This window comes from Spea bombifrons, chromosome 2, assembly GCF_027358695.1.
Source record: "Spea bombifrons isolate aSpeBom1 chromosome 2, aSpeBom1.2.pri, whole genome shotgun sequence".
In the NCBI taxonomy this organism is placed as follows: domain Eukaryota; kingdom Metazoa; phylum Chordata; class Amphibia; order Anura; family Pelobatidae; genus Spea; species Spea bombifrons.
Genome location: NC_071088.1, coordinates 48,058,778 through 48,083,085, shown reverse-complemented (window position 1 = coordinate 48,083,085; position 24,308 = coordinate 48,058,778). Strand labels below are relative to the sequence as shown.

At 41.1% G+C, this 24,308-nt stretch overlaps 1 protein-coding gene across 2 annotated transcripts; it reads left to right on the top strand.

Annotated features, from left to right (window-relative positions):
• Positions 1-928: 928 nt before the first annotated feature.
• On the top strand, positions 929-15,794 carry BAK1 (BCL2 antagonist/killer 1). Of its 2 annotated transcripts, none has more exons than XM_053457831.1 (6): positions 929-1,078; positions 6,203-6,293; positions 9,087-9,222; positions 14,379-14,522; positions 15,107-15,287; positions 15,667-15,794. In XM_053457831.1, the coding sequence occupies exons 2-6, from the start codon at positions 6,239-6,241 to the stop codon at positions 15,763-15,765; spliced, it is 615 nt and encodes a 204-aa protein (XP_053313806.1). In that variant the 5' UTR covers positions 929-1,078; positions 6,203-6,238; the 3' UTR covers positions 15,766-15,794. The 2 variants fall into 2 exon arrangements, with proteins under 2 accessions (XP_053313806.1, XP_053313807.1); XM_053457832.1 differs by having other exon boundaries at positions 929-1,072; positions 15,667-15,788.
• Positions 15,795-24,308: the final 8,514 nt, after the last annotated feature.

Genomic DNA, 24,308 nt, shown 5'->3' with positions numbered 1-24,308 from the left:
CAATAAAGGATCATAGCAGCCCACCCCAAGCATCAGACAGCACCCATGTTGAGGTGAAAACAGGACTCAACAGGACAATAGACATAGCAAACCACACACAGTTCTCCATCAGGCCCTCCTTTGCAGACGGCTCAGTATTTGCACTCAGCCCACCTCAACACCCAGAAGGGGGTCAATATTGTAGTCTTTGGGAGGATAGTAAACAAAGGGGGTTCCCTGACTTCTGGCTATAACCTGCTGGATATCAGATCCAGGTGCAAATACTGGCCATGGTGCTCTCTGTCCTGTAAGTCCTGACCCAATGGAGAGTAACACCACGCATAAAGCCCTCTCCCAAAATGCAGGCATGTTTCCGAGCTCCACAGTCTTTAGAGTCTCTTGTACGTTGGGAAATGTGGCACTCCATACCAGGGCCCACAGTCTGTAGGAAGGAGGCTGGCCACTCAGGCACCTCCAGGAGCCCATAGCACAGAGGCTTCCGTAACAATAACTATTGTGTTATATGTATTTTTATGATTTAAAAAGAAGGACCTACTTGCCCTTAAGAAAAAAAACAATGAATGATTTGGGTACATCAAACTAAAACTAAAAAAACTAAAAAAACACGGCAGAAAACCCTCCAGTCTTTAGGGTAGGGAAAACCCTCTATTTCCCCACTATGAATGGGTTAGCAGAAAACAAATGTAACAACTAAGAATGCATTCCTGTCGTTGTTGTTGCATTCCTGTCGTTAAATTCTATTTTTAAATTAAAAATTATAATAACAATGCTCAAGGTGCAGGCTTTTAAGAATGGTTTGTACTTGATCGTGTTTCACTTTCCTAGCAATCTCCCCAGCCTCTGGTTTCTAGTAAATTACCCTCCTCTTCTTCCTCCCGCTCCTCCTCCTAGTCACATCACATCACTTTATGTTGCCACCCCTTTGTATGCGAATTGGCTTGAAGAAGAAAGACAGCCTATTTCCCTGCATCTGCAAAAAGGGCGGTGAGCCTCACGAAGTCAGACATCTCTCTTCCATCTTGTGCCCACTCCTACAGCCCCAAAAGTGAGCCTGTAAACTGTGAGTGATTAGGTACGGGTGAGTATCAGCTCTTGGGGTTACAATGTCAGCATAGATAATGGGACACACTGCATCTTTCTTTTGCTTTCTTTCTGTAAGATTTACTTGAATGGCCCCTAAACCACAGCTCTTTGATTTCAGAACAACTGCTTTTCTCAGACAGGCACATAACATTCTCTTGTTACTCTTCATATGTGATAAACATATAATATGTTTATCAGGAAACAAACATCGGTTTATTTTCATAGATTATTGCCAAATACATTGTGTTGATTTGGTGTTTGAAGGCTGCCCCTAGTTGTAATTCCTTAGTCATATATATGTGTATATATATATATATATATATATATATATATATATATATATATATATATATATATATATATATAATGTATCTTTAATATTCATATATGTAACACATGTATGCAGTGTTATTGCCCATACTAACCAATGTATTGTCATATACAGAACTGTTACCTTTTGTACTACATAGAAGTTACAGTGTGAGAAATAACTAATGCTAGGAATTTACAAGGTACAAACGCAATACATATATTTGTTAGCCTCCCTGTACTATACATACAGCGCAATATAGGCAATATAGAGAGAGCTATTCATTAAACTGTGAGTGCCTGCAAGTTAGGTAAAAATGTTAGTTTGCAGCAGCTAACTTTTCAAGCTGAACAGAAGTCCAAGTCGCAAACTGATGAAAGCCAACATACATAAGTACTGGCAAAAAACACCCCACACCATTTATATACTGCTTTTATTAAACTAGCATGCACCTGTGTAGTAGACACAGGTGCATGCTAGTTTTAAAAAAGCCGTTCCAACTAAATTGAAAAATATAACATAATAATTAAAAAAGAGGGGTCAGGCAGGCTGATGATTAATCATTTTTCAATTTCTCTGTGCACAGTGAGAGGTAATAAAAGAAACCTGATATATTGCCTTATCTACCACCCCTAAATCCACCCTGGTGGGAGGCAATGAGGTCCATCCCTTGCGGCAGTGATAATCCACAAAGCCCTCAGCCCTCAATATTCAGCTAAGAGAAAAGGGCCACCCAAGTCTATGCAATATACCTTCCTAGCATGCTGGGCCACTATAGAAACATAACATAGGAACATAGAAAGTGATGGCAGATAAGAACCCAACCTCTGAGTGTTTTCCTTAGTACCTGCCCTTATCCTAGAACTAGCCCGGCCTTATGCCTATCCCATGCTTGCTTAAATGTCTTTAATGTATTAACACCTTCTGCTGGAAGGCTATTCCATGCGTCCACTACCCTTTCCGTAAAGTAATATTTCCTGATGTTATCATTAAACCTTTGCCCCTCCAGCTTATGACTATGTTCTCTTGTTGTGGTAGTATTTCTCCTTTTAAATAAACTCTCTTCCTTTATCTTGTTGATTCCCTTTTAGTATTTAAATGTTTCTATCATATCCCCCCTGTCACGACTTTCTTCCAGACTATATATCTTAAGATTCTTTAACCTGTCCTGGTAAGCTTTATCCTGTAATACAGCGGTTCTCATCCTGTGGGTTGCGACCCCTTTGGGGTTCGAGGGACCCTTTCACAGGGGTCGCCTAAGACCACCGGAAAACACATATTTCACAATATATAATTACATAATGTTATGGTTGGGGGTCACCACAACATGAGGAACTGTATTAAAGGGTCGCGGCATTAGGAAGTTTGAGAACCACTGCTGTAATACATGAACCATTTTAGTAGCCCTTCTCTGAACTTTCTCCAACATATCTATATCCTTCTGGTGATATGGGCCGGATTAAGAGCATCATGGGCCTGGTGCTGAGGATTTTGGTGGGCCTTTTTATGGAAATAAATAAAATAGACAGAATGGACAGAATCGTAACTCCTCGACATCCATGTGTACTGGATAAAGAGAACATCAGTGCTAGGCAGATAGTATAAGACAGAATTTTATGTGATGGGAGTGGGAGTACATCAGTACACTAAAAAAAAAAGTCATCATACACGGGACGCCTGAAGCCACAATTTAGTGTTACTAATCCTTTTTAATAAGATACGCAGGTTGAAATAGAGTAAATAACACAATACCTTTACTTTTGCTCTCACTGATTTCTGGGCCTAGAATGTTTTGTTCTCTGAAGTGACTACAAATTCAGGAGTGCGTTTTATCTCTGGATAACTAAAAAATAAATAGTTCAATTTATTCCTACAGAAAGTAAAGTGCCAGGAAACAGATGACAGATAAATACACACCAGGACAGGCTCTGCCACCCAGACACACACACAAGGAAAGACTCTGCCACTCCGACACCCAAACACACACCAGGACAGGCCCTGCCACACCGACACCCAAACACACACACACAACAGGACAGGCTCTGCCACACTGACACTTGCATCTGGACGGTTTCTACGCTGCTTATGTCGTTTGTGTTTTTGCCCCCTTGTGTATTGCCCCCAGCCAGCCCTATGTGTATTTATGCCCCCAGGCTGCCCCTCTCTTTGGTATTGATTTATGTGATGGCCGCAGCTGGCACTCTTTTGTATTGGTGCCGCCAGCCCTCCATTGTGTATTTATGCCCCCAGCCAGCCCCACATTGTATATTTACCCCACCACACAGCCCCACTTTAGTATTGATTTATGTGATGCCCCAGCCAGCACCCGTTTGTGAATGGTCCCACACCCTTGCGTATTGCCCCCAGCCAGCCCCACATTGTGTATTTATGCCAGCCCCCACCCTTTAGTATCAAATCAGATCCGGCACCCAGACCTGCCTAGGACCCCGATTGGAAGAATAGGACTTGCCATCTTTGCCCCCAAAACAGCCTGCCTGTGGCATCTTTGCCCCCAATACAGCCTGCCTGTGGTATCTTTGCCACCAAAACAGCCTGCCTGTTGCATGTCCCCCATCCATGCTATCACACACACATATTCATTTACTCGTTCACAAATATTCATTCACTAATTCACAGATATTCATTCATACGTTGATAATCATTAATTCCCTCATTCAGATACTCATTTACATATACTCATTCACAAACATTCATTCACTCCTTCGCTCAATCTCACATACTCCTTCATACAGCCTCCCCCCACCCCCTTACCTGAACTGAAGATGTATGTGCCGCTCGCAGACTTCCGCAGGGGCCCGCTGCTTCATTCTGGGTTGCTCGCACTCTGCAGGGGAAGCAGACACGCAGCAGGGTCATGTGATGTACGTAACGTGACTCTGTTGGATTCCTGCGTCCCCCTGACGGTAGAAGAGATGTTGCTCGCGCAACATCTACCAGGTAAGTAGCGGGCCCCTGCGGAATTTATCATGGGGGTTGCCGGGGCCCCTAGAGTGGCGGGCCCGGTCGCAGTTGGGGTGACCACAGTCGCTGCAGGCTTAAGGGACAAGTGCCCCTTTTGCCCTGCGTTAAGGACCGCCGTAGAGGCCGCAAAGGCCCAGTCAGTCCGGTCCTGACTGGGCCTATTTTAAGGTAGAGGCCTGGAGCTGCAGCCCCATCAGCCCCTACGTTAATCCGGCCCTGGGTCTCCAGTATTGTACACAATACTCCAAGTGAGGTCTCACCAGTGTCTGTACCACGGAATGAGCACTTTCATCTTTCTACTGCTAATACCGCTCACTATATAACCAAGCATTCTGCTAGCATTACCTGCTGCTCTACTGTATTGTCTGCCTACCTTTTAATCCTCAGAAATAATTACCCCTAAATCCCTTTCCTCGCACGTTGAGGTTAGGACAGTATCAAATATTCTATACTCTGCCGTTGGGTTATTATGCCCTAAATGCATTACTTTGCATTTATCCACATTAACTGCCAGTTGCCACAGCTCTGACCATTTTTCCAGTTTACCTGAATCATTTGCAATTTTGGAACATCTGCAATATCACTAATAAAAATATTAAAGATAATGGATCCAAGTACAGATCCCTGAGGTATCCCACTGCTAACAAGGCCTTGCTCTGAATATACGCCATTGACTACAGCCCTCTGTTGTCTGTCACTCCGCCACTCCTTAATCCATTCAACAACATTATGATCTAAACTCAGAGATTTCAGTTTATTTATAAGTCTTCTATGTGGGACAGCGTCAAAGGCCTTACTGAAATCCAGATACGCAATGTCTACCGCACCACGTTGATCAATTGCTTTAGTCACTCAATCAAAGAAATCAATAAGATTTGTTTGGCATGATCTTCCTGAGGTAAACCCATGTTGTTTTTGATCTTGAAACCCATGTGACTTCAGATGTTCAACAATCCTGTCCTTTTACATTGTTTCATTAATTTCCCTTACTACAGATGTAAGACTAACTGGCCTGTAGTTGCCCGACTCCTCCCTACTGCCTTTTTTGTGAATGGGCACAACATTCGCTAATTTCCAATCCCCTGGGAATATTCCCGTTACCAATGATTTGATAAATAAATCAGTTAACTAGTACACCAACAAGCTCTTTTAATATCTTGAGGTGTATCCCATCAGGCCCCATCGACTTATTTGTCTTTATCTTAGACAACTGAAGTAGAACCTTCGCCTCAATAAACTCACATATTTCAAATTTATTTTATCCTAACTGAGGTTTTATCTCCCTTTTTTCCTATTGCAGAGAAATGTGTGTATGTATGTGTATATAACATATACATGTGCCTGTGGCCACTTTTTAATTTATTGTCGTCAGGCAAAGATGGGTGCATCTCTGGGCCTTCAGCCATCGACTGGTCTTTCTTTTCTTTTGAAAAATAATTCCTCTTGGGTGTGGTGGCTCTTCTGCTAGCTTATCCTTGATGAAATAAAACTGACATTGAAATAGCTGATTGTGGGCATTGCTTTAACATGGGATTTCTTGGTATCTTTATCAAATGAATGTACTAAAACACTTTGTTCTGACTCCTCATAACAAGATATACACATTTCCATCCACATCTAATTAGGGTACCCCTGCAATTACCAGCCTACCCATCAATAGCATGCTTGGTGCAGTCTTATTAAACGTAGTCCAACATAAACCACAGTAAACTTTAATCATCATACAATCATTAATTATATTAATGATAAACATATGCAGTTATACACATGTAGTCTTAAAAATATAAAATAATAAAATACAATTTAACGACCATATTCTCCATATAGGGTACAGAGGACTGTCTTCTCACAAACTGATCGGCCATGGCTTCTGGTGGAATAGATGAACCAGGCGAAGGAGCTGAGTGGCATGTTGATGGTAAGACATTTCACTAAAATTATTCTCCACATCTTTCGGTTTGTAAGGGTCCTTGGACTAACCATATGTTTGGGACAGCAGTACAGAGATTTCATAAATCCATATACCGAAGTTTTTTAAAATAAAATAAATGCCCCTTAATCTGTAAAGTGATTATTGTTAAAAGTTAAAATTTTCCAGATCCCATTAACTGACTAACAATCTAAAAACTTGAATTCTGAATTTGGTAAATTAGTAATGCTATTATTTGGTTACAGTTGAGTTTGCATATATGTGTGCTACACTGAATGACCATTTTAAGCATCCACAGGGAATGCATATAAATGAACTTTACAGTAGGGACTATGAATTTTGGTAGGTAGTCCCAAATCCGTTCAACAGATTTATTTAACCAATCATTGTTAACGTGAGTACTCCCAGAAGATTGGAAATTAGTGAATGTTGTGCCTATTCTCAAGATGGGCAGTAGGTAGGAGTTGGGCAACTACAGGCCTGTGAATCTTACATGAATAGTGGGAAAATTAACGGAAACTGTTAATAGATAGGATTGAACATCTAAAGTCACATGGGTTTCAAGATCAAAAACAACATGGGATTACTTCAGGAAGATCATGCCAAACTAATGTTATTGAATTTTTTGATCTGGTGACTCAAAAAAACTGATCAAGGTGTTGCAGTAGACACTGCGTATCTAGAATTCAGTAAGGCTTTTGACACTGTCCCATAATAGAAGAGTTATCCATAAATATTGTTGAATGGATTAGGCAGTGGCTGAGTGACAATAGAGAGTTTTAGTCAGGAGTATATTTGGAGCAAGGTCTTGTTACCAGTGAGGTACTCAGGGATCCGTACTTGGACCCATTCTAGTAAATATTTTTATTGGTGACATCATTAGTGATGCCTTTTTGCTGATGACACAAAGATTTGCAACAGGGTTGATGTTCCTGGAGGGTTAAGCCAAATGGCAAATAATTGAGCTGTGGCAACTGGCGCTTAATGTGGGTAAATTCAAAGTAATGAACCTAAGACATAAAAACCCAAGGGCACAGTATAGAATATTTGATAGTGTCCTAACCTCAACGGGTGTGGAAAGGGATTTAGGGTTAATTGTTTCAGAGGTAGGTAGACAATGCAATAGAGCAGCAGGAAATGGTAGCAGAATGCTTGGTTGTATAGGGAGAGGTATTAGCATCAGAAAGAGGGAAGTGCTTATGCCATTGTACAGAACACTGGCGAGACCTTAACTGGAGTATTGTGTACAATAATGAAGACCGAATCTCCAGAAGGATATACACTCACTGGCCACTTTATTAGGTACACCTGTTCAATTGCTTGTCAACACAAATAGCTAATCAGCCAATCACATAGCAGTAACTCAATGCATTTAGGCATGTAGACTTGGTCAAGACAACTTGCTGAAGTTCAAACCGAGCATCAGAATGGGGAAGAAAGGGGATTTAAGTGACTTTGTGACTAAAACGTGGCTTGTTTGTTGGTGCCAGACAATCTGAGTATTTCAGAAACTGCTTATCTACCGGGATTTTCATGCACAACCACCTCTAGGGTTTCCACAGAATGGTCCAGAAAAGAGAAAATATCCAGCGAGCCGCGGTTGTGTGGAAAAAAAGTCTGTTGAATGGGCAGACTGATTCGAGATGACAGAAAGGCAACAGTAACTCACATAACCACTCGTTACAACTAAGGTATGCAGATTACCATCTCTGAATGCACAACACGTCGAACCTGCAGAAGAAGGGCTACAGCAGCAGAAGACCACACTGGGTGCCGCTCCTGTAAGCTAAAAACAGGGAACTGAGGCTACAATTTACACAGGCACACCAAAATTGCACAATAGGAGACTGGAAGAACATTGCCTGATCGTTCAGGCTGGTGGTGGTGGTGGTGGTGGTGTAATGGTGCGGGGGACATTTTCTTGGCACACTTTGGGCCCTTAGTACCAATTAAGCATCGTTTAAACGTGACAGCCTACCCGAGAAGGGACCATGTCAATCCCTTTATGACCACAGTGTACCCATCTTCTGATGGCTACTTCCAGCGGGATAATGCACCATGTCACAAAGCTCACATCATCTCAAACTGGTTTCATGAACATGACAATGAGTTCACTGTACACCAATGGCCAATAGAGCAATTTTGGTATGTGGTGGAACGGGAGATTTGCGTCATGGATATGCAGCCGACAAATTTGCAGCAACTGCGTGATGCCATCATGTCCATATGGACCAAAATCTCTGAGGAATGTTTCCAGCACCTTGTAGAAAGTATGATATGACGAATTAAGGCAGTTCTGAATACAAAAGGGGGTCGAACCATGTACTAGCAAGGTGTACCTAAAAAAGTGGCCAGTGAGTGTAGAGCTACTAAAATGGTTAATGGATTACAGGATACAACTTACCAGGAAAGGTTAAAGGAGCTAAACATATATAGCCTGAAAGGAAGATGTGACAGGGGGATACGATAGAAACATTTAAATACTTAAAGAGAGTCAACATGATAAAAGGAGAAATACTACCACAACAAGAGGACATACTTTTAAACATTTGCCCCTTTAGGTTAAGACTAACATCAGGAAATATTACTGAAAAGGTAATGGATGCATGGAATAGCCTTCCAGCAGAAGTGGTAGATGATAATACCGTGAAGGCGTTTAAGCAAGCATGGGCTAGGCATTAGGCTAAGCTAGATATAAGATAAGGCCAGGGACTAATATTTATATGTGACTATATAGTATACATATAAGTATATTTATATGCTTTTTTTATTGCCACATAGAGGAGCAACTGAGGAATGAGACAGAGACTGTTTTCGTCAGTTATGCATACCATTTGTGTCAGATTGAAAGAACAGAAAATGAGGACACTGTTTCGATAGAAAATGAAATACAGGAGGCGGCAAGCCAACCAAACAGGTACCATTATGTTTTATGTTTTTTTCTTTTGTTTCAGAGCTTGAATTTGTTATTGAAAGAATCTTGCAATTCTGGAAGCAAGCACATCCATATCTTGGGACTGGAACTTACGTGAGGCTGATAGTGGTCTATATATTTGGGTTTGCTGAGGGTGGTCTATGTGCCTTTCTTTCATAAAATTGTTTAGCCTTTGTGAAAAAAAACTCCCATTTTTGTAAAATTATGTAAATTATGGAATACTCTGTAAAAGGATAGAGAAAACTGAGCCCTGCTTTTCTATTTAATGACAATAGAAGCTTTATTAGTTCATTATAAAAGAGTAGAAGAAGTAGAGGTGTGGGAAACTGGAATATGTATGGGAAGGAAGACAAGAAAAGAGTAGGTAGCATGAAAGAGAGGAATAAAAACAGGGCAGGAAAGATGAGAGGGATCGATGCAAATGGACAGCTGAGGACCACGAAGCTGTATTGGATGGTGACAAGCAGTGCAGTTTAAGCAGGTAGAAAGGAGAAAAAAGAAAATGAGTAGGCTAGATTTTTTTTTCTTTCAATTAAAAGTTTTTATTGTAACGTAAAATAAAAAGCATAAGAAAATGTACTTGATGTAACAAAAGACTCTCAGGTTAGGACGAACATCACTCTCGGAATAGTATCGTCAAGTAATGTTGCAAATTACTTGAGTACATAGTAAACAAATTGGAGATACATTCACCAACGGGTGTTGCTCTGATGAACCTCATAGCAGATCAGCTCTTCCAGAAGTACGATCTACCTATCTGGCGGTCACCCAGATACCCATCTGTATCTAAGCGTATAATACGAGGCCTACCAAACAGGTGTAAGCATGCTGCAAAAAACAGTGTATTGACTGTACAATGTATGCAAAAAACAAAAACTGTCTGCGCTTCTTACCCTAATAAAGTTGGCAACAAATATATAAACATAATATAAATGAGAGGTTTTGGTTATATGAATTGGCCAAAGCATAATTAAGCTCACCCGCCACGTCAAGGCACACACTCAATAGGGTGAGAACCTGCTCTCACCTCCTACATAGTGGGCACACAAAGCAGTTTATACTGCTACCAAAACCTTATTAATGCTTTGTGTGCCCACTGTGTAGGAGGTGAGAGTAGGTTCTCACCCTATTGAGAGTGTGCCTTGACGTGGCGGGTGAGCTTAATTATGCTTTGGCCAATTCATATAACCAAAACCTCTCATTTATATTATGTTTATATATTTGTTGCCAACTTTATTAGGGTAAGAAGTGCAGACAGTTTTTGTTTTTTGTATACATTGTACAGCCAATACACTGTTTTTTGCAGCATGCTTACACCTGTTTGGTAGGCCTCGTATTATACATTTGTATTATTTGAGCCTGTGACTAGCTTAGCGCACCGACATTTTTTCTTTTCCCTGTTTGTACATATTTGAGGTTGTTGGCTCCTCATCAGTCTGGTTGCATCTTGCTGTCCAGGGGTTAATAGGGAGGAGGTTTAATTGCACCTCCCCCAACACATTAATAAGGTTTTGGTAGCAGTATAAACTGCTTTGTGTGCCCACTGTGTAGGAGGTGAGAGTAGGTTCTCACCCTATTGAGAGTGTGCCTTGATGTGGCGGGTGAGCTTAATTATGCTTTGGCCAATTCATATAACCAAAACCTCTCATTTATATTATGTATATATATTTGTTGCCAACTTTATTAGGGTAAGAAGCGCAGACAGTTTTTGTTTTTTGTACCCATCTGTATCTGTTGGTAGTGAGTTTCTCCATATGTACAATATGCCAGATCTCAGACACGACCTGTGATTGCCTCCAATTCTAAGCAATGTCTGTGTAGCAAAAGCGTGTAGCTGCGCATATTCTGTGTATGAATTTATTAATTTGGTGAAAGAACAGCAGGGTTAGAATGCTTTCTATTGAGCAAAGCGGTCCAGGGGTCCGGTAAATCAAGAATTTCACTTAGAAGGTGAAAAATCCAAGTCTACACCTGTCAGGCTCATCATATCTCAGCACTACTGAATGTTGGAGTCCAAAACGCAGGAGTGTAAGAACACACACACAGTGATAGACACACACTTCACAAACGAGACAAAAGCTGAATGTTTGAATATAGTTATGTTAAACAAAGCAGACTGCTGGGGAGTATGAAATTGGAATAGTCCAGGTAAAAATCCAAAAGGGTCTGGGACGGGTAGCAAGCAAAAGGGATAAAAATGGTAATTCCAAGAGACAGGTCCAGAGTCAGGCATGAACTATAGCACCAAAGTAACTTAATGAACTCACACCTCTGTTACTGAGAGGCAGGGATATAAAGCCTGTTGATTAGGTCAGGTGTGGTAATGACATAGGCTTCAAGTGAGGGAGGCATGGATATAGCATAACCAACACACACACCAAGGCCAGGGAACAAGGCAAGGAACACATGGGATGGAGTGAGGAAACAAGATTATCAGACGATCAGCAAGGATAGGAGATCTTGAACTGGGACATTGGGAGAGGAGAGAGGAACCAAGATCCTCAGATGTATAAGGGAAAGAGGGCAAAGGTACATAAAATACAGAGACACACAAGTAAACTAAACGGCAAGCTGTGGAGAAGGCAGACGTCTTAAAGGGGCTGCCATGCTTGGCAGTTTGCAGGGTTGGGGCAGAATCCTGACAACACCCTTATAATAATGGGGCAATTCCACCACATGTGTAGGTAGATGCCCCTGTCGCCACACCCTCTTGTACATCTTTCACTCGCACCAGGATAGATCTTCAACAGGCGAGAGGCCCAGGACCTTATATCCTCCCTCTTTAATTAAGTGTATTTGCCGTTAATTTTTGCTAAAAGTGTTACTGTAAATTTCCGTCCATTGCTCTAGGGACAGTTTGCCACCTAGTTCCTCTCCCAAGCCTGTCTGATATGCTGTTACTCTGCCCCCCCCAAGATATGCTATCACTCTGCCCCCCCCGAGATATGCTGCCACTCTGCCCCCTCCAGATAAGCTGCCCTCTGCCCTCCCCCGAGATATGCTGCCACTCTGCTCCCTAGATATGCCCCCCCCCCAGACTTACCAATGCAGTCTCCCTGGTGTCTAGCGGGGCCGGCGGGGGACATCTGCACGATACGCATGGACAAGTTCCGGTGCCGGCACTTCCGCCGTGGAAAGTGCCGGCAAGGAAGATTGTTAACGTACATCGTGCAGACGTTCACCGGCTGCGGTGATGCGAGCATAAACAACTTCTGCTGCCGGCACGTGCCAGCAGAGGTTGTTTACGCGCTTAGTGCTTAGACAATCTCCCCTGCTGGCACTCCCCCCCGTGGAAAGTGCTGGCAGGGGAGGCTGTCTCAGCGTATCGGATAGTAGGATCCAGGTCCCCTGCAGCGCTGCGGGGATCTGTATTCTAACCCTGCTGCCTGCCCGGCGCCCGGAACTGCATGTCCCGGGCGATACGAATTGCGCATTCGTCTGCTAAACCCCGAATATAGGCTACACCCCCACTTTAAAGACTTAAAGTGGGGGGAAAAAAGTGCGGCCTATATTCGGGCAAATATGGTATCTGGTATAGGGCTGCAACTAACTATTATTTTAATAATCGATTAGTTGGCCGATTATTTTTTCAATTAATCGGATTAAAAAATGCCTGATATACCTTTTACCCCCAGATATGTCTTATGCCCCCTGATATGCCTAATATCGATATGCCTTATACCCCCTATATGCCACTGTGCCCCCTGATATGCCTTATAACTTCCAATATGCCACTCGCCCCCATTTATGCCTTATACCTCCCTATATGCCACTGTGCACCCTGATATGCCACTCCACCCTGCACCACCCTGAAATTCATTATACTCCCTGATTCACCACTCTGCCTCCCCCAGATATGCCACTCTGAAATTCATCATACTCCCCATACACCACTCTACCGCCCCCTATACACCACTCTAACCCCCCCAGATATGCCACTCTGCCTCCCTGAAATTCATTACACACCCATACACCACTCTGCTACCCTGAAATTCATTATACCCCCCATACACCACTATAACTCACCCATACACCCCTCCAACAATTAGGGAAGCAGCTACTGGGACCTCCATTAGGGACTCCAGTTGCGGGTTAAAGTCATAGGAGGCAAATTCCTTCCCTGAGAGTATCCCCCACAGCCTTAAGTATCTACCCTCTGGGTCAGCTAACTTATGTGTGATCTGAAGGTCTAGTCTCCGATGTATCAGAATGGTAACCCCATGTCTGTTGGTGTGTGGCATGAAAATGTTGTGGAGAATTAAGACCATCAGTGCGGATCCCCCGGAGACAACTCCAAATTTTGCTGGCTACTGCATAACCTGCGACAGTGATGTAGATAGATATGCTAAAGCTAGTATGCCTTCTAAACAAAAAGATAAAAAAGGAAGGGTCACTAGACCTGGGTAACTAGAGGGGACCTCCCACTAAGCACTGGCATAAAACTCAGGTAGTGGAGAGAGAATTTTTTTGTGGCATTGGGCAGGAGCAAACGTAAAAATGTTGCCATGAATTCAGGCAGAAGTACTGATTCAGGTATGTTTCATCACCTGGATCTGTTTTCTAAATTTTCAACCTGCTCCTGCAGGCGTCTGTATTTTGCCAGCATCCCCTCCATGTCCCCCCTCGTGGCTCTCTGCTCCTCTTCTAGTGCAACATGGTTTCTTTCCGGGCACGCAGCGCAGCTCTGCAGCTTTTGCACCTCAGTGGCAAAGGTGGCTAGCCCCTTTTTAGTGTCCCTATGTAAATCCTTTTTAACCGATTTCAGGAGCTCTGTAAGGTTGGCGATGTCCTCTTTTAGTGCATGGAGAATCCACATCTGGGTCTCCATCTGGGTCTCCATCGTCTGGGCCCACCGGAGCTCTTGAGTGAGAAAGAGCCTTCTGAAAATATGAGGCCACCGACATCGACTCTTTTGGTTGAAGTTTGGGCATCGTTCACTCCAAGAAGCCGGGAAAAAAGAAGGGTTTGGACACATATTATAGCTTATTTACGGTGGGAAGGTCCAGAGCAACTCAATGTGCAACCATCTTTGTCAAGCTTCAAGACACACCCCAGGCTACATTTAAAAAAAATAAAAAGGTACAGGAGTAAATGCCAGGACTGACATTGTAATTAATTATATTACTTCATTTCCACAGCATGCTGGACAATGTTGGACGGAAGTTAGCCATCATTGGAGATGAAGTTTGTGAACGCTATGAGAAAGAGTTTGATGACATGCTGCAAAATCTAAATCCCAATCTTGACAATGCATATCATTACTTCAAAAAGATTGCATCAGGGTAACCAATACTAATAATGTTGTGTGTGTGTGCTGGGAATAAGTTGGCAACAATACATTAAATGATGACAATGACAATAACTTTAGGGCCATCGTTGGCCAGTAAGTAAAAAATTAAGCATTCCTGCAGTATAAGAATATTAATTGATGTTTTGATGTCATGTACCTGTCTATTCTCTCCCCAACTATCTGCCTTCATTATGTGCCAGGCTCTGCACCTCATTCCAGGTAACGTTATTAGATCCTTTAGGCATACCATTTTTTCACTGCAAAGCACCCTCTTCAATCGTTATCCCATGCATTGGTGCATGCACATGATGATGTGTTTTTGTTTGTTTCTTTGATTGTTTTTATCACACCTTACTCGTTATCTTCATCTCTCTTGTTTAATTTTATATTGCTATTACTTTTAAGAATTTTAAGAATATTGTCTTTTGGATTCTTTAATGTTTTTACTGTTCCCTCCTTTATCCTGTTTTTTTTTTTTTCAGTTTATTTTCAAATATTTTCCTGTAAATGGTTCAATTCTTTTTGAGGAATTTAGCTTCTTTTTTGGCAAGTATATAATGCAGTTTACTCTTTCAGCATTTTCGAGACTGGCATCAATTGGGGAAGAATTGTAACACTCCTCTGCTTCGGTTACCGAATGGCAGTTTATGTTTTCCGTAATGGGCATAGTGGATTTTTCAGGACAATTGCTCAATGTGTGGCTAGATATGTGGTTGAAAGCCGCATTGCACGTTGGATAGTAAGAGAAGGAGGATGGGTAAGTGTATAAAAACAATGGATGTGGGTGATGAAATAGGGAGAAAGATAGTAATGTGTTAGAGGGGAATTACAGTATAAAATATGGATACAGATAGAGTTATAGCTAAAAGACAGAATCTGAAGAAAAATGTGCAAATTAAGCATTAGAAGAATAGTGAACAGACAATGGGGATGTGGAAATAACATAGAATTTGAGTAAAAAGAATGTGTGAGGATAGATAGAAGGAAGACAAGGAGGGCTAAAGTAGAAATAAAGTATGAGAACAATGATGAAATGTGACTATATAACATTAAGTAGAAATTGGCAACAGAACAGATGACTTATGGATAATGTAATATGAATACTCTTGATCACTTAACTTCTTCTTGTACTCCAGGTGGCAGCACTTAAAGTTACAAATGAGTATTTCAAGTATATTTTTATTGCACTGGGAGCTGCTCTGACTCTACAGTTCCTGCTTCGACATTTATCCTGATCACTTCCTGCAAAATGTCCTCTCCATTAGATGAAAAAGAAGACTTGGCATCTGGCCATTTGGAGCCTATTTTTAATTGCAACAGGTCTGTTATCCACCACTGTTTATAAATTCAACGGACAATCTTAACATACACATGGATCCCTGCACAGAGTGACATGCCTGTTCCCTAAACATCATTTAATGTGCAATGAAATAGTATGGATTTTTTTTAAAAGGTAGTGGGCTGCAACCTGATTAAAGGCACAGTTTAATATACATTCATCTTTAGGGAAGCATTAAAGTGCTTTTTAATATGGTTAATTAGGTTGAAAAAAGACATATAGTCCACGTTCACTCATTCTACAAACCCATATTAGTTGAAACAGATGAAGGCAAAACAACCCACTGAGACTGTAAAGCTATCTTAAAGGGGAAAAAATCCATTTGAATTCAACATGTTTTGAAAATATTCATTCAATTGGCCAAACCGTCTTCAGATGGCAAAATATTCCACAACTTAACCGTCCTAACAGTTTCAGATGAAGGATTGTTTCTTCCTATCCTAAGGAATGCCCACATGTTGTCTGGAAGGCACAATTCATAAAAAGATCTCCAAAAAGATCTTTGTATTGACTTTGACCACTTGTAAAGTTGTATCCGACCCACACGATGATGTGTTTTTTTTCCAGAGAAAACAATCCCAATTTGGACAACCCTTTCTTTGTAGCTGAAATTTTCCATTCCTTGTGATTACTGTATTTGCTCGATTGTAAGACAAGGCTTTTTCAGAGCAAATGCTATGAAAAATATCCATCGTCTTATATTCGAGGTCGTCTTCTAATCAGACCTCAAATAGAGGTCTGACTACAAGATAAAGATTCAGATCCCCCACAGCGCTGCAGGGGACCTGGATCCTCCTCTCCGGCAGCCAGTGGAGGTCTGTGCGAGGCACACAGACAACCTCTGCTGCTGTTGGCACTTCTGCCGGGGCTTCTATGACAGAGCGCCGGCAGCAGTCGCGTAGACCTCCACCAACTGCCCCACTAGACACCAAGGAATCGTGGGGGAGAAGTCTAGGGAAGCACTGGTAAGAGATGGGAGGGTAAGAGTGGCATATGGGGGGTATAAGGGCTTTCTGGAGGCAGAGTGGCATATTGGGGGTTAAAAAGAATATCAGAGAGGCAGAGTGGCATATAGGGGGTTAGAAGGAATATCAGGGAGGCAGAGTGGTATATAGAAGGTTAAAAGGAAATAAAAGCAAAAAATGCGTTTTTCTCAATCCACTTCCGTGGTCCCACTGCTTGCCTGTGCCTACATGAATTTTTTAAACAGCTAGTCGCGCTTGGGCTTGCCCAGTCTCTGAGGCAGTAGGGTCGCAAAACACAAGTTCACATGCATTTTTAAGGGCGCCACCACCTAAATTTAACGGAACCTCACCCCGTATGCATTAAAGTGCATATAAAGTTAATACATTTTATAGTCTATTCTACATGGACTCCTCCCCCTAAATGTTATACGGTGGTAACTCGTAAGTTCCTATTTAGTTCCATTTGAAGCTTTTGGAAATTTTAACTTACGACTAAATTCAGTTGTCTTCAGTGGGAAGTTAGCTCTCATAATGTGCTGTTTTATTTGAAGTACACATGGAGTGCACAAAGGCTTGTTTCATGATGTAGTACTATAACAGGGAGAGGAGGAAAAATGCTACTTGCAGAATAGATCACATCAATTATGCCAAATTATATATCTGTAAGGGACACTGTTTAGCCTTCAAAGAAACATTTTTTATCGTTTTATTCTCAGGGAATAAAAGGTTAATTCTTACAGTGTGTCTAAGAGTGTTCAGGGTTTTAACAGGCAGTCATAGTACTATTACTGCTAATAAATGTCTCTTTATGGCTCTGTCCTGTTTTTTTTTACTATGTAATCATACATGTACTTCAATTTATAGCATCTCCATATTAGGATGTAACTATTCTTGCTACATCTGCCCGCTGTGGCTTCTATGACGTAGCGCTGGTGTGACATGACCTTCCAAAAGGCTCAAAGGCTCAAGAAAAATTTGGGCTACTATATACCTACAAACACTTAATCTTGTACACCATAATATAATTTTAATATACTACCCTATGTATGTAACATGTTATGTTTATCTCAAAAACAATAACACTAATGGACAAAAAATGCACAACCTATTGTTAAGGTTAATTAAATCATTTGTAAATATAAGTATAGCAAGTTCCTGAGGATGTTACGCTACCACAGCCACTTGGTGGTAGTATTATATTACATTCAGACTAAATTATCAAATATAAAGTTATCAGTCACATAAAATGCCCCCATGCAGTGACTTGGCTGCAACAAAAATAACCATAAGATTTGTACACATCAAACAAAATTAGTTTGTACAATTTTTAAATTTTGTTTTTGCTGTGTCAGTTTTCACACTACAAATTTTGTTTTGGACCTATTCGGACTCACTTTTCACTTACAGTAACATCTTAGGTTTTAGGAAGAGATCCAGACTAGGTGAATTGCAGGACCTTTAGCATCAGCAACAGCAGCACCAATAGATAGACAAATCCAGCATGAGTAAGGAAGGTGATAGAGTGGCAGCAGCAGCAGCAGCAGCAGCAGTAGTAGTAAGGCAGACAGACACATATAGCCACATGACTGAATTTTCAAAAAATACATAGACAATTCTTATACTGAAGTCATGCTATCAGGCAGTTTTATATCAGTGCAAACGTGATAATACAGATGTAACGATACAATTTTGACTGGATTAGGCAGAGTTTTTACACACATATTGCACATAAAAGTCATGTGCACTTGCACAATGTTTAAGGTGCTCCTGGAGCTATTCCAACACAGGTCTTCTAAAGTGCTACATGACGATCATACAAAGTACAGCAGGCAATAAATGTACATAATGAATAAAATAAATAAAAGTTGATGTGCAAATTGTTTCACCTGTTTCCATCTGGAGGAAAAAAAGCAGGGTCAACCTCTTCATGGTGCTCCATTCTTATAACCAATGTGCTGCAGTATTTCCATATACATCATCAGAGACTATCAGTGCCTCCTCATAATAGACCAATAACTATAATATATAATATAAATTATGATATATTAAATATTGATGTGTTGATAAATCTGATATTAATTCAAAGGCAAGTGTAAATGTTTAGATTACACCTTGTGCATCAACTGGTGGGTTTCTGCTTTTCTACCATGGTTGAGTAATCTATTTTTCCCAAATTTACCTGTTCACTCAATGTTACTTATATATTGTCGTAACCCTAGAAGCGCTGCTCAATCATAGCGCATGATGGATTTTGACACTGGCTGATGTCCAGGGCAAGTACCCAAATCTACTCATATCCTTATTTACTCTCATGCAGGCCCACAGCTATATAACTGCTCAGATTAAACGCAGGAGAACCCCTTAGCCACAATAATCCGGGGGGCAGGGTGTCAGACTCATTCTACTGCTGTCCTATATCGAGTCTTGCAGAAAGACGAGAATTCATCCACCCTGGGGGGGCGGGGGGGACAGACAATTGGCTACAGCAGTTACAAGAAAACTACAAAAACCTGACCAATATCTATGACGCAGTCTACAATACATATAGGGTCATACACCAGCAGCCCTGTATAGGGATATGTTGCTTAAGATAGTCCAATATGCCTATTATTCCTTTTCAAAATGTGCCATATACAACTCTGAAGTTGTGTTACTACATTTGCGCTAAAAAACCAGCACAAAACTAGTTCGTTGGGTCCAGGTCTCATCTCAGACACGTAGACGTCCCATATTTCATTTTAACCCCCTAAAACTATATATTTCCTAAAACTAGACCGCTCAGGGAATCTAGTTAGGGGAATATTGGCCTGTCCCATGCAACTGATTCCACAACGGCGCCTTCCAAATTTAGTTTAACAAATATAAAGTTATCAGTCACATAAAATGCCCCCATGCAGTGACTTGGCTGCAACAAAAATAACCATAAGATTTGTACACATCAAACAAAATTAGTTTGTACAATTTTTAAATTTTGTTTTTGCTGTGTCAGTTTTCACACTACAAATTTTGTTTTGGACCTATTCGGACTCACTTTTCACTTACAGTAACATCTTAGGTTTTAGGAAGAGATCCAGACTAGGTGAATTGCAGGACCTTTAGCATCAGCAACAGCAGCACCAATAGATAGACAAATCCAGCATGAGTAAGGAAGGTGATAGAGTGGCAGCAGCAGCAGCAGCAGCAGCAGTAGTAGTAAGGCAGACAGACACATATAGCCACATGACTGAATTTTCAAAAAATACATAGACAATTCTTATACTGAAGTCATGCTATCAGGCAGTTTTATATCAGTGCAAACGTGATAATACAGATGTAACGATACAATTTTGACTGGATTAGGCAGAGTTTTTACACACATATTGCACATAAAAGTCATGTGCACTTGCACAATGTTTAAGGTGCTCCTGGAGCTATTCCAACACAGGTCTTCTAAAGTGCTACATGACGATCATACAAAGTACAGCAGGCAATAAATGTACATAATGAATAAAATAAATAAAAGTTGATGTGCAAATTGTTTCACCTGTTTCCATCTGGAGGAAAAAAAGCAGGGTCAACCTCTTCATGGTGCTCCATTCTTATAACCAATGTGCTGCAGTATTTCCATATACATCATCAGAGACTATCAGTGCCTCCTCATAATAGACCAATAACTATAATATATAATATAAATTATGATATATTAAATATTGATGTGTTGATAAATCTGATATTAATTCAAAGGCAAGTGTAAATGTGCTAGTAATAGACTAATAAATAAATACATATGATATTGATTATAAATGTAATATAAATTTGTGCTAGTGATTGGTGATGAATTATCCTCTATAGATAAAATTCATCATGCATGAATAAATTGATCAATACATCAATACACACTAATAAATATATAATTACTAATCAATAAAATGCTCAAGTGTTAATATTATGCACACACATTAAGAATGAACATTAGTACAAAAACAAGGATGATACAAATTATTAGATTTGGGCATTCATATTCGTGAGAACATGAAAAGGAACAAGGTTCAAAACGAATACCAAAAAATACGAATATGGCGGCGGGTAAACGTACACGAAGACCCACAACACAAAGAATCTTCGTGTTCGTCTTCGTTAATATCTCCTACCTAATTTACCTGGTCCTTTCCCACTGCCTCTAGCCTACCTTCTCTACGTAGCATCGCAGTGGTTAACAGGAAAGGGAATCCATAGGATTGCGCCAGGAGTTAAAGGTCCATACAAGCTACTCTATTGGTTGCCGGCACCCAGCTCCTCTGGCATCAACCAATGAAAGGTAGCTGCTGGAGGAGGCCCCTGTCAGCGACCAATAGAGTAGTTTGTAAGGACCTTTAACTCCTGGGGCTGAAACTTGGCCTAGGGATCAACTCCTGGAACCTCCCCAGGCCACGTTTCGGCTTCAGGAGATAAAGGTCCTTACAAACTTCTCAATTGGTCTCTGGCACTGAGCTCCTCTGTCATTAACTAATGAAGGGCAGCTGCCCTTTGTTGGTTGATGCTGGAGGAGGTCCCTGTTGTCCACCAATAGAGTCAATTGTACGGACCTAATTCCTGACACCGAAACTTGGCCTGGGGAGGTTCCAGGAGTTAAAGGTCCGTATGAGTAACTCGCTTGTTCGCCGGCACTGAGCTCCTCTGGCATCAACCAATGAACGGCAGTGGCGACGTTGTCCCTGCCAGGGAGAAGAGGAGGATGTCTGCCGGGAAACCCGGTTCCCCGAGGTAAGTGCCTTACACATGGTATTAAATAGACTAGATTCAGGCCAGAGACAAATATACTGATGTAAATAGGGATAAAGCCACTTTTGTTGACTACCTTCAGGCCCTGTGACATATGTTTGTAACCCAGCTGCCAGGCGTGGTTATTACTAGTTACCACGATAAAGGCATAGAAAATGTTTAGATTACACCTTGTGCATCAACTGGTGGGTTTCTGCTTTTCTACCATGGTTGAGTAATCTATTTTTCCCAAATTTACCTGTTCACTCAATGTTACTTATATATTGTCGTAACCCTAGAAGCGCTGCTCAATCATAGCGCATGATGGATTTTGACACTGGCTGATGTCCAGGGCAAGTACCCAAATCTACTCATATCCTTATTTACTCTCATGCAGGCCCACAGCTATATAACTGCTCAGATTAAACGCAGGAGAACCCCTTAGCCACAATAATCCGGGGGGCAGGGTGTCAGACTCATTCTACTGCTGTCCTATATCGAGTCTTGCAGAAAGACGAGAATTCATCCACCCTGGGGGGGCGGGGGGGACAGACAATTGGCTACAGCAGTTACAAGAAAACTACAAAAACCTGACCAATATCTATGACGCAGTCTACAATACATATAGGGTCATACACCAGCAGCCCTGTATAGGGATATGTTGCTTAAGATAGTCCAATATGCCTATTATTCCTTTTCAAAATGTGCCATATACAACTCTGAAGTTGTGTTACTACATTTGCGCTAAAAAACCAGCACAAAACTAGTTCGTTGGGTCCAGGTCTCATCTCAGACACGTAGACGTCCCATATTTCATTTTAACCCCCTAAAACTATATATTTCCTAAAACTAGACCGCTCAGGGAATCTAGTTAGGGGAATATTGGCCTGTCCCATGCAACTGATTCCACAACGGCGCCTTCCAAATTTAGTTTAACAAAAAAAAGAAAATATTTTTCACAGTACAGTAGATGTGTGAAACATCAAAATAGGTCTCAGACATTGTGGAGTCAAAACTGGGACGTGCATATTTCAATTTTTAAACTTTTTAAAATATTTTTTTATCAGATTAAGTGACACGTTTAGGTCGCTGACATTGATCAGGGAGACCGATCAATAATCAGTGACTTAATATGTCACCGACAAGTGATCAGTTAATAATTATGTATTTTTTTTATTAATAATTTGTGTTTTTTCATAATTACCCTAGATGACCACTCTCTCTTTGTAGGGCAGGGTCATCCAGGGGCTGCCATATTAGCCAGGAGTGATCATCATCAGCCCACTTTGAGTGGTTCTGCAGGAGTTGTTAAACTCACAGCATTTGACCTGGAAGCACCCTGGACTTTCAAGTCAGTGCTGTTTTTTTTTTTAACTCTTTCAATGCTAATGCTCCATTGACTGATATTTAGTCCCTACAAGCTTGTGGGAACTAATATTAACCCCTGCAATGCTGCGGGGGTGGGGGCTGGGCTTCACACTCATGTGGAGATCGAAGAACCCTTTTTCCTTGTCCCTGAAGCTGCCTCTGGCAGCTGGGACACAATCTCCAGTAGACCTTGCTGTACTCAATTCAAGGTAGTTGTGTCTACTTACTGGGTACACATAACAGGGTTCCAAGAGGGGGTGAATACTTTTGCAATATACGGTATTTAGCCACTACACATAAAATTAAAGCACGCAGGGGGAGGTTAACAATGGGGCTATTACCCCAGGGCCCCTGGGGTCAAGGGCCCCCACTTGCTGCTTGCTTGTTGCAGGACAATTTGTATATTAACCTGCACAGCATGTATGCTGTACTTGTGCTGGGTGAGGTGGGAGGTCAGATGGGAGCCCACTGCAGCAGGGATATTTGTAGAAAAACAGACAGACTCCATTGTGCTACTGCACTGAAACAGTTTAAACAAATCTTAGACTTTGAACGGCTAATTGCTAATAAAAAGATAAGAAACAACATCCGGTCTGTTCATAGTATCTTTCTAAAAAGATTTCCTATTTAGTTATTATGCTTATCAATATCTTTAAAAGGTATATTTACAATTTTAATTCTCAAATGGCATTTGCATTTACAAAACAGGTGTGAGGATAAGGAATTCAACATACTCATACGTCAACTCGATTACACAGTGTAAGCATAAAACATGACATGTAAATCATACAAAACTTGGCATTACCAAGGGCTGAATCAACGTGTCAAGTATAAAACCTCTGATGCTGGAAAAATGATACAGAGTTCAACACTTTGACCTTATTCACATGTAAAAAATAATAAAGTATCTATATTTTTAGGCTTGAATGTCATCATATACTTAAAAAAAATATTTTGGAGACCCTGCCTCTTACACAAGCAATTTAAATACAAGTATCACATCACTCAATAACTACAGTTAGAGAGAGAGAAACTAAACCGGATTTCAATCAGAAACACAACTGGATAATCTATTTGGTACTTCCATAAAAGTGATAGAGACTGTATAGGGTCTCACAAGATGTTTTTCTGCTGGTATTACAGAGGAGACCCTAAACAGCTGCAAATACTTTTGGTTTATAAAACTAAGAAAGCTGCCATTACCAAAAGACAATATGATTTGTGTGCTTCAATTAACCATTTCCCAGCAAATTGACATGTAATGGATGCTTCTGCCTCTTACCATTTCCCTATTAGGACAAAAAAGTGAGCGCCTGCTCTGCAGATTAGTCTCATTCCTCAGATAAGCCCTAGAGAAGACAGCAAA